Source organism: Bombus fervidus, chromosome 10 (genome assembly GCF_041682495.2).
Source record: "Bombus fervidus isolate BK054 chromosome 10, iyBomFerv1, whole genome shotgun sequence".
Taxonomy (NCBI): domain Eukaryota; kingdom Metazoa; phylum Arthropoda; class Insecta; order Hymenoptera; family Apidae; genus Bombus; species Bombus fervidus.
In genome coordinates, this window is record NC_091526.1 from 10591446 (window position 1) to 10608348 (window position 16903).

General features: G+C 39.6%; 2 protein-coding genes across 2 annotated transcripts; both read right to left on the reverse strand.

Moving 5' to 3' along the window:
* Positions 1–12368: 12368 nt before the first annotated feature.
* Positions 12369–14045, reverse strand: LOC139991670 (uncharacterized). Its single transcript, XM_072011933.1, is given in 4 exon segments — positions 12369–13061; positions 13107–13175; positions 13464–13928; positions 14001–14045. Coding segments are annotated over 4 exon segments (777 nt in total). The 3' UTR covers positions 12369–12863.
* Positions 13916–16749, reverse strand: LOC139991671 (uncharacterized). The gene is made up of 6 exons (XM_072011934.1): positions 16541–16749; positions 16219–16380; positions 15855–16078; positions 15702–15774; positions 14426–15494; positions 13916–14325 (listed from the first exon to the last, which is right to left on the reverse strand). Exons 1-6 carry the CDS (start codon positions 16747–16749, stop codon positions 14053–14055), a joined length of 2010 nt encoding a protein of 669 aa, XP_071868035.1. The 3' UTR covers positions 13916–14052.
* Positions 16750–16903: the final 154 nt, after the last annotated feature.

Sequence of the window (16903 nt, forward strand, 5' to 3'; positions counted from 1 at the left end):
TCTTTCTCTCTCTCTCTTTCTCTCTCTCGCTCCCGCCATTCGAAGCTCGACCGTCGATTTCGTTCTGAGGCCGCAAGTGTCAGGCCCACCCACTCTCCTTCGGGGCCTCGATGGGACTCGCTGGATAGGGTAGATCGTTTGGCGTTGTTAAACGCCAGGCTCAGGCCCGACATTAAATTCGCCAACATTCTTCAAGTATCGTTTGTTCTGTCCGCTTGAAGTCTGTTCATGTTCATCGGCATAGTAGCGGCTGTTGTATACTTTTTTTTACGCTATATAGGAAAATATCGAGCAAAAACTAGGGGATATTTCTAGTCCAGGTATTGCGGATTGTATTTAGACAGAGGATAGAGTTTGGTTAGGTCGTACGAGAGATTAGATACTGTCCGAGGTACTTAGGTAGCAGAGCACTGTTAGCTCACGATTCATAAGCGTTTAAACTACAAAGGTATAATTTTCAGGCAGGGTACAGCGAAACGATTCTCGTGGGCTTCGAGTTCGTTCTTTCTGGCCTATTAACACAATTACTCCGAGCAATGGAGTAATTGTAGATAATCGCTGCAATCCTGATTATCCTTTAAATTTAGTTACAAAAATTCCTGTTCGAGTACCGAAGAATGTAGATATTATCCGGTGAGCCTCCTTGGAGGAATCCAACTGGAACGATCCCTTACCGATCGATCGTTGGTTTCTCCGCGTTTATTTATGGTCGAGTCGATTAATTATTGTTTATGAGTACGCTATTTACTGCAACAATCGTTGGGATATCGATGAGCGTTAACGTTACGCGAGAGTCGGTCAACGTTAATTGTCCCATTGTATAATGTGCATCGAGCGTGCACGAGATGCAAGAATATTCGTTCGACCACAATTTACCCCACTTAAATATTCCATGTCGCAAACAGTAGAATGCCAAAAAACGATATTTACCGAAATAACATTGGAGAATGAATTTTTTTGAATCGCTTTCGCCTATAAGAAGTTCCGAATCGGAAACAAACAATAGATATCGTCAAACTTTCGCGGAGTTTTGGATATATAGATTTTCTTAACGACCATTGGCTTTCAATTGTTATTCTTATCTATAGTTATTTCTAAATTATTGTTTCGCAGAACAATAATTTTTTTTTTTAATGTCAGGATCATTAAATTTTGAATTTCTTATTTAGAAATTTTATATAGGGGGACAGATGTAACAGGGGTCAGAAACAATGATCGCGTGTATATAATTTATTCCTTGAGACATTCGTTGATTGCAATATGGTCCGTATTCTTTATTCGCATTCTCATAGTAGTCCGGAGAAAGAAAGAACTCTCGAAATACAATGGACAGCGTAATTAAGGGTCAAAAGTTTTTAGCTTCATTAATTACGCGAACACTTCAAACGATGCCATTATCATCCCGAGAATGCAGCAAGCAAAATGGTGCGCTATGCATAATGTAGTTTCATTTCTCCTCGGCTTCGGGGCTATTTTTCTGAATCAATTCGAGAGAAAAATAGGAAATGTGAGTGCTTTAATTGCGACAGACTCGTAATTATATTAGAAACAAAAAAGTGGAGGAATCGAAACTGCAGTTCTATTTATTTTAATTTTCCGTCTAGACATCAAAATTATTTAAGCGATAATAACGTTAAAAAATAAATTTAATACATACGCGTTTTACGATAACGTAACAGTTAGAGATTAAGCTCTTGGTACTTTTTGATCTTAGATTTAAAAGATACGTCGGGCTACGAAATAAATCAAAAGCATCTACCTACGAAAAGGTAAGGTTATTCTTTGGACAGCAAAAATGACAAGTATTTAAATTGGCGGCACTCGATCACTGGCAGTGGATAACTTAAGTTGAAAGTAAAATAGTTCGCGACATCGTCGATAGGTGGCGACACTAACGCCCGCCGATCAGACGAACATTTGATTTGATGTTTTCTTTCGTAAAAGTGTTCGGTGAGGTGAAGTGGTGCTCATGTTCGTTAATTGGAAGTTAATTTGTGTCAATTAGTTGAGAAAACTTGGTGTACGTGTCCGTTGGAGGTACAAAAATTGGATTTCCCGATACGATGCTACGAAATATCATAAAGTTCTTTCGGCTAGTTAGTTCGGTAAGTGTAAATATATAGATAGAAATTATTGTTAACGACAATGCATATGCATATGAAAATGGCGGGAAAACGAATTAAACATTTCTGCCAAATTGCAATCACACGTCATATAAAGGCATTTGGATTTTCTAGTCTTTCGATAAAATCGAATTAATTATTTCGAGATTAACTGAAACGTTAATGGATATTTGAGAGTAGATCGAATTTACGATTATTCTGATCCGCATCGTAATCGGGATTCAATATGTCAGCCATTAACGACACTTGTTCCATATTGCTAGCGAAAATTCGTTGCCTTTGCAAATTACCGTTTACGACATTTCGATATCTAACAAGCATTTATCAACGAATATTATTCATCGAATAATATTAAATTATAACGTAATGTGCTGCTACTTACATTTTTACTACTTTAAACGCTATATCTACTATTTCATGATTTTATATAAATTCGAATATCGTGTATTACATATATACGTTGATGGAAAGAGAAAATGTTCTGCATTATGTGATATTGCAATCAATTTTAGCTCCTAAGTCGTCAATCTCTAAAGTTTACATTTTTTTCATAGTAATCGACGCCGAGTAAGGTCAGATCGAACGGTTTGTATATATTTAGAATATGCTCACAGGCAGTTCGTCTTTGTTGACTTTTTTTTCCTTACTACGTTCGACGATATCGTTAGCTAGTGTTGCTGCACGTACCTCAGTCTCTTTTTCTCTTCCGAACGTACTAGAACGGTGTTTCTGTATTCATTCTCCATTTCGAGATTATGTTTCGATCGCCGGCCGAATATTTTAAGAGACAGTTTGATGGATATCGGCGCTCTTAATCGATCTATTTTTTCAAAGTTACACCGCGGTATTTCGGTGACGTTGATTCTTAGCACCGGCCATGCCGAGGCTAAGGAAAATTGTGTGTCCTGCTAAAATGCTTTGATTCACCTTCACGACAGATTTTTCTGGTAAGAACTTCTAATTTATATTAGTCTACTTGAATCCAAATACTAGAATAGATCGAAACGTAGACGGTATATTTGTTACATAAATATATATAGCACGGTGAACATTTCCATTTATACAAATCGTTCTCCTAGTCAATAGCGTTTAATCTGCATATGCTACGGTTTTTGCTCTCATACAGTTACATACGTAGCAATTTGAAAAATACTTACAATTATAATACGTATAATTTAACTAGTTTTCGAACGATGTAACGCGTGCAATGTACTCTATGAATTTAAGATCAAGTTAAAAAATACGAATTTGTATTTGGATTAACTCTGACCATGCAAACGTATCTACGGCATCTTTAACGTATAAACATGGATGTTCGTGTCTAATACGTTTTTGAATTTATATATATAATATTAGTTTTTATATTATTTATTATATTATATTACATATCATATTATATATAGTAATTTATTATGTATATAATATATATAGTATTATATTATATGTAGTAATTATATATATTATAAACTATTACTATACATAGTAATAGTTTTCAAGGAAATTAGAAAATTCATTCTTACATACTCGGAACATTCTAAGCTCTTACAAATAATTTGTTGAAATACATTACGTAACAAGTTACGTTCGAGCAAAAGCCCAACATCCGATACACGATACACGGTAAGGATGAAAAATTTTTCAACGGAGAAAGACATCACGGAAATGGAGAAAGACTCGATTGGTAGGCATTGATTTTCGAAAAGTAAACGGAGTAGAAGTATCGGTATTACCTTTGCCATTTGTTTGACCACGTCCTCGTTTTTTCCTCCGGCTTCTCCAGACCGAAAATGTCGGAGAATTATGAGCAGGTTATAGTTTTACGGGGGGTCAACAATTTCGCTAGGAAGCCGCGAGTCAGAAGCTGGGTCTGGATCGGCGGGGGCTTTCGTATTCGGACCATTAGTCCAATACGGCAATTCGTCAAATCGGGAGAAATGTAGTATCAATAACGTCCCGCAGCTGCTGCCATCGAAGCATGCATTTTCCTGACGCGCAAATTGCGCGCGCACAAGTCCTCTCTTCGAACATACACGAGCGACAATTGTTTCCGATTTTCCCGATTCCCTCGTCCAACCCCCCTTCGCCTCCCCTTCGATTGTTTTTCCCTCGTCCCGATGTTTTTCCAGCTGTTTTGTCACCACGTAATCTGTGAACCGATTCTTCTATTGATACCGTCCCGATAAATCTTCGATCGGCTTTTTTCCATTCGGATTTCCCTCCGCCATTGTAACGTACTTTTAATGACGAACTCTTTAATGATTTCCCATGTACATCGCACCGAGCATGCCTATTATATGCGATATCACGTAGTCGCCATTCGTACGAGATATTCTTCTGGAAATTAAACCATAGATCAAACTTCTATGTTCCCGTATGTCATTTGAAAAATCACGTCTGCGACGCGTTCACTTTTGTGATAATTTACTTCTTTCAAATGCTCTGCTCTCGTCGTTGTACGTAACCTGCTACGAACTGACTGACCCCGCCAGGTCCTTTTTCTTTCTTATCACGCTATTATCTGTCTCTTTCTTTTCCTTACACTCGCCGCTATTGCTTCGTACATTTCTATAAAAAGAAAAAATAAGAAAAAAGAAAGGAAGAATTTATGCAGTTAACATTGACAAGAATTATTATTATCATTTTTGAAGTGCCGATTAGAGGTTCGATCGGAGCTCTCGGATACTGTATTTTTCATCGTTAGCACACGGCTAAACACGTGTCCAGTCGAACCACGTGTCACCGTTAATTTCCTGCGGTTTCCATTCTGGAAATCGTGCTTAACGGAAGTCTACGACCGATGTGTGATGTTTGCGGATAAATCCTCGTGGCCTTCCATTGCTGACCCTCTCTTGCAAGCTTTCTCTCTTTCACGTTCGCGCTACCCCGTTGGTCCTCTTTCTTCGTTGCTCTTCCAGCCGCTTCTTTCCACCTACCGGTATCCTCGCTAAATAATAAATACGAGAGGGTTCTCCGGGAATACCCCGAGGGTGCCATTAGCGGGGTACAGGCATCGGACCACCCTCTCGCACCCTTCGAAACCGTCCTCCGGCTTACACCCAAACCCCCCGCACAGCTTCTTCCACGACCCGAAACGCGAGTCTAATACACTTAGAGGAGAGACGCGGCCTCGCGTCTATGGGTGTAAGGGCGAGGGTCTTCCCGATCGCTTTATGGAGGCTGCTTCTTTTCTTTTCGTTTTCCTCGACTCGCTTGACGAACGAGCCTCGAATAGACGAATGTCTTAAAGTTTACGGAAAGACCGTGGGCTAGATTATATTTTCAATGCCATCCATCCGATTCGTTTGCATTTTTCCTTTCTTCCTTTCCTTCTTCTTCCTTCCATTTATTCCTTTCTCTCTGTTCTTTTCGCTTTATTCGCACCGATATCGGTTTTTGGTTTCTACGGTTTGGTCGAAGAAGCCACGATTAATCTCACATCGAGCCAGCCTCGGCGAAGGAACGACCACGATGTCGAACAGAAAACTTTTAATCAGTGGACAGCACTTTCCTCTTTTTTCCCTCTCTCTTTCTCTCTCTTTCTGTCTCTGTCTCTCTCTCTCTCTCTGGTCGATCTTTCCCTTGTGGAACAGACCAGCTTCAGAATTCGATGCAAAGAAACATTGAAACGGTACGTCCACCTCCGGATATCTGTTCCAGGCTTCCTGTAGATCTAATAGGGCGAGCTGGACGCCTGGAAAACGTTGACCACTCGCTCTAGCCGGTCAAACGGTTAATCGAGGCCATTGCGACCAACAGCGGTTCTCAGCCCTTCCCCTCTCTTCATTTCGATTTACGAACTCCCGAACTCCTACCACTTTCCAAACTTTCGATCCTTCGTATAGATAGGTAGCGATCTATTTTCTCACTTGTGCTAATTAAGACAAGGTTCAACGAACACTAAGAAGAATTTCAATATCGAAGTAGAAAATTTCGCCACGTCGAGTATCGCGTACTCGCGAAATATTACGTACTTGACGATATTTCTTACGCTAATTTATATTCTTTGAACAACGTCTACGTACATATTTATTTCGCTTATTAAATACTCCAACGAGTATTATATTTTGTATATTTTATACATATTTTTCACGCCTCTGCATCGATCAAAAAGATTCGCAGTCTATCTAGAAAAGGAAACTGCGACTGAAAAGCGGCGCGAAAATGAAAAATTCCACGAAATCGAAATTCATTTACGTTTATATCTTTCCAGATGAGTTTTCGACTTTGGCTTGCTGATCTTTCGTCGCAGGGAGATGCGCTCGCATACAGAGGATCGAAGGACGCAACGCATCGGGAACATGCAGCCGGGGAAATGCGAGGCGGCACGAGGGGTAAGTATCAATAATTGAGCACCATGGGGGTGGCTCCGCTGGGCCATTTAGCGGTCGAACGAAGGGGATGGACCGCGGATACTCATGGTACGGGGATATCGGTGGATGTATCGCACGGCGAGGCCTGCTATCGACATGTCGACGATGCCAGGCCGGGGCTGTATATTCCACGATATAGGAAACTATCCTAGCCGCGATCATGATACGCGAAAATACCATCTGTCATTCGGGGGTGCGTGCCAGACCCTGTCCCAACGACCAACCACCACCCACTTCTCTCTCTCTCTCTCTCTCTTCATCACGATTTTCATTCCGTACCTCTGCCTCCCCTTTCTTCCGTCGTTTTTTCCCTTGTTTCTTCCTTATTCTTAGCGTTCTTTTAGCTTTCTTTCGATGGATGAAGATGACACGGCAAAAAATATCTTTCATAATGTATCGGTTTTTTAAGAGCAATATAAATAGTTCAAGAGATAACGAGTTTTGTCATGTACCGAAATTGTGAAATAGTTTTGTCTGTTTATAGAATTATATGGCAATGTAAACATTGCATTTTGTAAATTATAAAACTTACTCTATGTAAGAAGTTTGGAGATTTTGCGAGAGATACGAGGTACAAGACAAAATCTTATTACAAATACGCAAAATCGAACAATTGTTATCGGTACAATTTCGTGTTATTCTATTCTCCAGATAAATTTTTGTGGCTCGTAAGATTCTACTTATATTTAGTACAATTATGCGAGAAGGCTACGACAATCGTATAAATTTCAAAGAATATTTACAAGCAGAAACTTATTTCTAGAAAGTACCTCTTCACGGGAGACTAAGATTTTCTGGTTTGAAAAATTCGGAGGTTAATTTTGCTAAAAGCAATCTTGTTTAAACATTGTAAAAACGAAGGAACTGAAACGTACTATTTTCATGGGCTTGGTGATTCAACATACAAAAGCCTCAAGTTTGTTTAGCGGATAGCACGAGTACAAAGTTACGAGTACTAAACGCCGAAAATGTTTCCTTAAATGACGTGACCGTAAAACCCAGTTAATCCGGGGCCTCGGGACAATTCTGCATCTCGAAACAATTGGCGTAAACGACGCGTACGACGGGTATTGAAACTAGTTTCCACCGACGGTCCTGCTCTCGCGAATAATCGTGCTCCGTAGTCGAATTCATTTTCCAATTAAGAGACTGCGATTTGCATTTGACTCCGGTCATCGATCGATCGTTGCCACTAAATTGAGGTCGTCGACGGGGATCGTCGTCGAAAAACGTGGTTAAGCGTGACTAACGATAGCTCCGACGTCGCCGTGCAATGCGTCGAACAATGTGTACTTATCGCAGCCACCGAACATCCCGAATGTTCACTTGAAACTGTGCCTCCATTTTTATGATTGTTCACCGTCGTTCTTCCATTCTTCGTCAGCGTGAAATTCTATCAGTCGCCTTTAAAAGCCAGCGAGCTCCACATTAATACATCACGGTTCTCCTCGTCATTAAAAATTTTTCTGCACGTCGCATCGAACGTACCTGTTCCGATACCACGAAATCCACGGATTCTTTCTGCAGACGCGAGTCGCCAATTTGGCAATGATTTTAATTACACGTATCAATTGTACAAGCGGCAGCTTTCCAATACACCATGCAAGAATTTCAACGCTAGACTTGCTTGAACGTTGAGACTACCGAGCCTTTGATATGTCACGCACAGTTGATTGAAATGAAAGTAATGCAGCGAGATAAATAAATATATTTAACACTATGTGTCTTTGTCTCGATACACTTACATATTAATATCATTGAAAACACACGTACATTTTACTAAATTAGAAAAATCGAACATTCGATACCGATGATCTTGGTTTCGATAAATCTATTGCAACGTTGTGGTATGTAAAGGTAAAACGTGTTTTCACGCAATTTTACGAGCGAGCAAGTTTCTGATTTTGTCCTGTACACGAAACAAATAATAATAAATAATTTGACGCGCGTCGGATCCAAAGAGTTTCTCGTGCAAGGGCAAGTGGTTCGGTCGAAGAGGGTGGAAGTCGATCGGTGAAATTTCTCTCGATGCGTCTACGCGTCTGGTGTCGTAGCTGTGCCTCTGCGTTTTAACCCCCATTAGTGACCCAAAGCGTCGGTACGACTGAGGGCCGGCACTCCGTTACACGAACAACTTAATGTTATGTAAAAATAGCTGGGGTTTCCGTACGATCGCAGACACGCCGGTTCTCCGTGTATATTAATGCGGGTCGAAAGAAGAGCGAAAACGACGAGGAAAACGCACGCCAGACGAGATCCAGTCGAACCTCGAGCAGATGCTCACCGTTGGAATATCTAAATAAATCCGCGTGTCGGCCGCCCTTAAAATCCTTGAGTCGAATAAGTAATAACGTTCGCCAACCACGGGGTTAGATTCTCTCCCTTTTGCGTATTCCACCTTGCCCTTGCCTGCATAAGCGAGCGCGTCCGATTTCGGGAATTTAATTGGCCCGGGGGAATTCCGCTGCGTGGACTTACTTTACGAGGAAACTTTCGAGATATTTCGTGCCCCGGGAGACCAGAGAATGCATACTTTTCTTCTTCTTTTCTATCGCGAGTTTCGGAGATGGCGAGAGAGAGAGAGAGAGAGAAAGTAGGTACGAGCAAACGCGATGAGATATACTCCTTTCCTCCTTGGCAAGATTTAATCAGTTTTGCCGTCGGTCTCACGCTAGATCTAGCCGGATTATGAAATCGTTGAAACAGGTAGCCAAGTTTCGTTATTCGCTTTTTTCCCCAAATCTTACGAAGTTTAGGAAGAATTAGGAAAATGATCGAGGAACATTGCTTGGGATTGTCGGACGCGCGGTTATCAAAGTGTTTGAACTCTCTTACAATTGGATTTATGGTATCCCAGTCTAGCTTCTGTTTCGATAGGTAGATACCTTTGAGGCTTTAAGAAAATTGAACGGAGAGATTCTTTCACGTTCTACTGAAATTTGAGAAATTTTTTGACGATAGAGAAATACTATTTGGTTTGCAAATAGACGCGACGGTGTTAACTCGATCGTATTCCTTACGGAGGTATTTATTAAACGTACACAATTAGTTTCCTTTATACGCTTTGTCGAATTTTGTCTTTAATATCTTCTTTAATAAAAAAAGTTGTAAAGTAAATGTAAAGCGGTAAAAGTTAGGAAAGTAAAAAAGTCAGTAAATCAGTAAAATATCTGGCCTTAATCAAAATTTGTAGAAGCAGGAAATTGTAAGATTATGTCACAAGGGACGAAAATTTACTCTATAAATGTATCTTAAGTTAAGACGAAGCGAATTCTCACTCGCCCTTCAGCCTTAAATTGAAGATGAAATTCTAAAGACTTTGTTACCTATAACAAAATACCTGAAATTCTACTAATTTAAATTTCTGTTGCATAAATGTAAACTAGAGAGAAGATCGCTTTAAGGTAAGGTATGATGTTGTTGATTCAGAACGGGTTTATTGCTTGATTAATCGTATCTGTTCTTAGAGAGCAATTAGGTGATAGTAATCGCCGGCTTTAAGCAGTTTTCGTACATAGATTAACACGGGCGTTGTACGCGTGTGCAAACATACGAGAGGCCGTCGGGTTCATCGCAACGACAGGACGATTTACGAGGTTTCACAGGCTCGCCTGTCGGCCAGATAGAGCGAATGTGTCAATTACGATAAAGCTCATCGGCGATCGATGTATCTGATGAAATTATTTAGACGCCCGCTGTCAAGCAACGACGCGAACCTATCCCGGTTCGCCGCGATATTACGCAGCTGAGCACTATTGTGTCGCAAATACAATTACTCCACCTATAAATGTCCACTATTGTAGTCTAGTTATTGCTTTATTTATATACGCGTTATATAATTAAATGAAACTGCTGAGAGGCCGCAAAGAACAAAAATACAGCTAAGAATTCAGAGAGGCTGATAAAAATATTTCGATACTTACCGTAGTAAATGTTAGTAAAATTTGAATATGGAAATTACGTGCGTTAGATAAAACATTTTGAAATTTTTCTAGTACCGTAATGAGACACAATAAAAAAAAAAAGAGTCATAATCGTGTTGATAAAACTTGAAATCAATTTGAAAGTGTATACAAAAGTTAGAAAATATTTACTGTAAATACGTATATAGTAAAAAATTAGTATACTTTAGCGAGTAACTGTATATATAAAAATATGTATATCACTTTGCAATGTTACGTATCAGTTGGGAAATACGTAAATGGACGATATGTCTTCTTTAAAAGATACTGTCTTCTTCCATAGTTGATCAATGTACATACGTGGAAGAATAATTATCGAACGTGATAATTGTTATTAATAAAATTTATTCTAAATATGATATCGTACAAGTGTAAAATTAAATACTATGTCGTGCACGTTATTATTGCATTTGCGATGAGTTAGCGTAATGTTTGATCTTCTATCTTCTTTGACTAATCGTTTCTCTTAGCGCTGTGTCATCTTCTTATCTTCGTCAAATGAAAAGAAAACTTTTTCGAGGAACTTCCTTACGGAACTTTATTATAGTATTGCGAAAGAACTTGGCAAATTTACCATATAATTGCATAATCTCTTGTAGTGCATCATCCTTGTCGTTTGTTCTTCGAACTCCAAGTTCTTCTTTAACGTCCGTCTCTTTAACGTTTCACTTTATCTTGCAATTTATCGCGGGTAGTTCATTCTTAGTGAACTTGTCAACTTCTTCGGCTTCTCGCAACTTTCTCTTCCACCTTCACTTTTTACCTCTCGCTTTCTCCTCTCGCTCATTATCCGCATAAACATTTATCTTCTCTTCGAGCATCCTCAGCTTGTCCTCGTTTGATAAATTACAGCTGTTTGGATTATTCGTCGTGTAATCCTTAACACTGCAATTTTTCCTTTCCGTCTTATCCACATCGTTTATTTTCTTATCGATCTCGGTCAATTTTTCGTACAGCTCTTTGTCTTTCGATGATTTCCTCATATCTTCACCGAAAGCAACTTCTTCCAGTTGTTGTTCGTTCTTCTTTTTCCAAGCTTGTCGCTTATTGAGCAGCAATATCTCATCTTCTAGTTGATCCTTGCCTGTTATCGGTTCTTCCATCGAGTCTGATACAAAGATGCGTGTAATAAATGCAACAAAATACATTGACAAATACACTTTTCGAAATGACGATTAAAGGATCGTCGTTTCGATCGATTCTGTTGCATCAATCAAGCAAACCAGAGCAAAGAAATCTTACAGGTTTTATTAAGTATTTTACTCATACGTAACTGCGATAAAGGTTGACTTTTAATCTTGTTCGTCTCTAAATCCAGTAATTTTTTAACTTTGTACGTGTAAATTTCACAAGAAGAGGATTTTTAATGTTTTAAAAAAATCTTTTCTATAAAATCGATCCCCTAATAATTTCCAATAGTATACTTACATACTTTATTAAAATGTAGATTCTATAATACCCGATGAAAAAGATGACTTTACGGATTTATGAGTTCTATCGATCTTTGCAAGGTTACCTTTGTCTTCTTCGCTAGAATCCTTTCGTTCTTGAGACTGGACGTTAGCAAGAGATTTTGATGTATCTCCTTCGAGTATAGTACTCTCTTTCTGATTGTTTGTGTTATCTCTTTTCAAATCGTTTGTCGCCTTTTCTTTCCAAGATCGAGCACTGTACTTATGTAAAAATAAAATCACAATAATACAAGTTATTTAACGTTTCGCTAATTATTGAACCGCGGGTGTTTACGCAATTATGGTAAGTTTCATTCTTTCGACGTTGTATCTCGTTTCGTTGCTTTTATTTTTAGCGTGCAAAATAAATGGAAATTTAATTCAAAAGAAACATATTAATTCAGTTTAATCTATCGAATATAAATTAATCACGATATTGAGCGCGATACCGATGACAAAAGGCAAAACTGCACAGCATGTCTCTCACGAATAAATCTCCATTTCATTTCTCTAATTACGTTCGTAAAACTATAGAATTACATAATCATCTACGATCTACCAATTATGTCATATCGATGTGACACATACTTTTTATCATCCTTGTCTTTGAGCTTTCCCTCTTTCTTAACCACTCGTATACCGTCCGCATTCGATTCCACGTTCACCATATCCATAGAATCGTAAATTAAAGGTTCCTCGTATCCTGAATCGAAAGAATCCCAAAAGGCTTTGCCCAGATATTCACGTTTTTGACGCAGAGCTGCAGCTTTATGCATAGTGTCCTTATGTCGCGACTGATCAATAGTACTTGCACCTTTGCGATGCCTACCGTGCTTCCTTTTCCGGTTTTTACGCTTTCTTGACATTTTATTATGCTTTGTATGTTTATGCAAGCTCCTGGTTAGTCTTTTCCCTTTGCGAGCACCGTCAATTCTGTCTAAAGCGTATAAAGGCTGTTTATAGATAGAAATAATCGACATTAAATCGTATAATCGTCGCAAAGTTACGGAATTTACTTTCTTGAAAAAGTTGTTCGTTCGCGAGCAAGTTCGTGCTGCTCAGTTTCAAGAGATTCGGCGTGTTCATTAAAGGCGAAAAACTATCTGGCCTCGTCGAATAACTTGCATTACTCGCGTTACTCATTCCTACTTGATACTGAAGAATGCTTTTCCCACCTTTCCCTTCTGCTATTCCATTTGCAGATTTCCCGTTTTTTTCAGCTTCCTCTTTCACTTCAATATATTCCAGCATCAAATCTAGCTGCTTCGCCTGAAATAATGGACAAACTAGCCATATAACGGTGAAAATTTCGAGTTTTCCAACGTATTCCAAAAATTCCAACGTATAAAAAGACTTTCAATCGTAAAAAAACATTTTTTCCCGTAAAATCGATACATCAACGACCACTTCTTCCATATTTCTCTGAGATCTAAATCATTTTTTAAAGATAATAAACTCGATTGCGTCGAGAAAGATGCAATAGGGTTAAGAATAGCGTAGAGTAGCGATGGGCATTCGATTCTCAGTCGAGTGAGACGCCAGAGTTAAGAATCTAACCAGATACTCCTGGATTGATTTAATTTTCGCCTTATCGTCTTCTGCCAGACTACTGTATTCCTTTATCAGACTTTTTATCAATCGAATCTTTGCGTACAATTCGCTAATCTCAGCTTCGAGTTGCTCGTTTGGGAAACTTTGAAAGAGGAACTTGTCCCGTGGAAAATGATCTTTATCTTGCTCGTGTATCAATGGTAACGCTGGTGGCTGAAACGAAGTTCGATCGAGAATGTTGGATGTAAACGAGCGTTTGACATGAAATATTTAACTTGTAAAGTCAGATCCGAATAGAATACGCGTTACTTGTTCTAATAAATTTGTTTGCGGATTCACTTCTAACATCCAGTCCAAGAACTCGAGCAAATCGGATGGCAGAGAAATGCAAGTCTTTCTCTGAACCTCGTCGAAGATCAGTCGATTAAGAAGCAGCATGATCCTATTCAACAACTCTTGCGTATGTTTGATCTGTCAGAGTAAAACGCATAAAGCGTTTGCAAGGTGTTAAAGGGAATTATTACAAAAATATTAGGAATCTACCTCGTCGTCATCGTTGGTCTGACGATACGATTTGTCAGCTGCCATGGTGTCTCTAGCTTTGTGTTTGTGATAAAGACCTGGGCCTAACGATACCTTCAGGTCCTCGTTCTTTTGTATCTGATGATTTCATGGAAATATAATAAATAGATTGCGCGTGTCTATTGCGGTAGAAAATATTGAATACCTGGTCGAAAATTTGTTCCACGATCTTTGCAGCAAGTTCACCGTGAAGAGCCGAATCCATCTGCGATTCGTCTTCCACGTTATCAGCTACCAAAAGCGTGGAGAATTTTTTCCTCTGGATATCGTTGTCTAAATTCATTGTCTAAAATGTTATCGACGAGCCTTTTTTTTTTTTTAATTAAATTACACGCTGTCTTGTTATATCGTTCGTACTTAAAAAGAAATCTCAATCGATTACTTACATCCTCTTCCTTAATTCTATCGTGATGTTTCTTCCCTTCGTTATGAGCTTTCTCTTCGTCCTGTGTGATCTTGCTTTTTTTAATGTTAGTATGACGATTTCCATTCTTCGACGTACCTTTCTTATGTTTTTTACCACGTTTTTTTGTTGTCATCTTTTTGTTCTTGCGATGTCTTCGTTTTCTGCGATTCTTATTCGACTTAGCGGCATGGCCTTCCTTTTTCTTTTTTTTTAACGCTTTCCCATAACTCTTCTTCTTAACGGCATGTTCTTTTCTTTTTGAATCTGCGTTTCTAACAATGCCGCCGTAATCGTCCTCGTCATCGTCCAGATAGTCATACTCTTCAACATCCTTCGAGTTAAATAGCTCCTGATTCTCATCATCTGTGTCATCGTACGAGTTTAATAGCTGAAAATTGTCGCTCGTCTTTTCTTTATCGCTCGAATATAGATCATAGTCCATTCTCTCGGAATCGCGATTACGTCGATCCTCGTCATCGTCATACGTATCATAAAGAGTGCCAACTTCTCTTTTCGTTCTTCTATCATCTTGAAATAATTGTTGAATATCTAAAGGCGGATGGGTAACGAGAGCAACCTTGGAATCTTCGGTCTTTAACGTCGTTCCATTTTCAATCGGAGCCCTATCGATGAAACCATTAACCGGACTCTTTTCATATTTCGTTGTACTGGATTCAATATATGCAAGCGTGTTCGAATCGACGGTTTTCAAGCTTCTGCTGAGTCTGACCCTTATGTCTTTGTCGAAATCGTCGATCCATTCCAGGGGCTCGACAAAAGATTCATGCAGGTCCTTAGAGCTAACGATCGTCTGTTTCACGCGATCTATATTTTGGACGTGTTCCCATCCACGTGGAACCTGTGATTCCAGATATTTACGGTTCTCGTAAGGAGAACGCGAATCTGTGTCAATATATTGCTTCTGGCCCGTTAATGACCAGCTCACGGCATCTTTTCCTTTGGCCCCGCCGTTTCTCACTCCGCTCACCTGTGATTCAAGGTTTATAGAGCGAAAGAAAGTAAGTCGGGCCAATAATTTATTGGAAATGCTTAGATTTTACTCGTTTTTTACCTTTTGTGTTTGCCATTCACCGGTCGTTCCGATAGCGCTAGGTCCTCGTAATTTTTCTCCGGTGCTGTTACTTTGCTCCGACCCGCCTTTAAACATATCGTCTGTGCTTTTAAGAGCAAAATAATTACTTCGGGAAACGTTCGCGGCGTGGCTTTCGCGCCGGCCAGATGATACGGCTGGATACGTTCTTTCGCCAATTTCGGATTTCCCTGATCCAGTGTAAACGAGCAAAAGAGGCGATAAGTTGGGGCTGGAAACTGAACGGCAAAATCGAACATAATCGACGTCATAAGTCGCGCCGATTCTATGCGATGGAATTTGATTCAGCAACGTTTACCGAATGTTTTAGTTGGATCATCGTGGACTTGCGGAGGCTCGACTTGATCTTTAAACGGTTCGCCCGCTATTCTATCGATGGAATCTACTTTGTCGTAAGATTCGTGATACATCCTCTGATCTCCCTTTATTCGAGGTTTTACTTTTGTCTCGTCCTCGTTCCAGTCGTATATTTTTTTTAACTCTTCGTACAGTGGTTCCACGTTGTCAGGCGCTATTTCTTTTCTAGCGGACACGCGAATAAAATATTTATAACAGAGAATACTGTACAAAACGAATGCTGTAACGAAGCGTTCGGACGACTAAAATCAAAGTTAAACGATACCGAGACGAAGAAATTTCTAGGGCCAATTAGGATAGCATACTTTTCATCCAGATATTGGATATCATCGCAGAAATCGTCGATTGCTCCGGGATCCGAATTTGTATCCACTTTGAGAATATACTTTGCCGGATTTAGTATCATTTCGTTATTCGTGTCAGCGTCTAAAAACTTGTCTTCGTTTCCCTCCACCGGTTCGTTTAACCTATCCACATACTAAGATCACTACTTGAGCTTAAAAGTTTCTCGCGTAGCTATATCACTATCACGCAGGTCAGTGTCATTTATTTGATAGATCGTACTATTTTTCGTTCGGGAATTTACCGCTGACCTCTCGCGACTAATGCTGTTCACGTTGTCTTCACCTTGATCCCAGTCGTTGGTTGCTGGAGGATCCTTCCTCTTCCGCGAATTTAGCTTTCGTCGATAACGCCGCCGCTGATTTCTTCGTTACGTTCTTTTCTATTCCAGCCGGATTAAGGAATTGCTGTATCGGCACTGTGTTCCCCGTTTTTTCCTTCTGTTTTATCTCCTTCCGTATCGCCTCGTCTTGTTCGTTCTTGATTTCCGTCATAGATGGTCTACATTTTACGCTGCCCTCCTGGTCTCCAACTACGACACGACGAAAAGAGACATGAGCTCTCGCGCGACTATAGGTACAGCGAATGCGTGCTCTGTGACGAATAAAACATCTGAAATGTATGTAGGTAAACGCTACGTAAAAATCT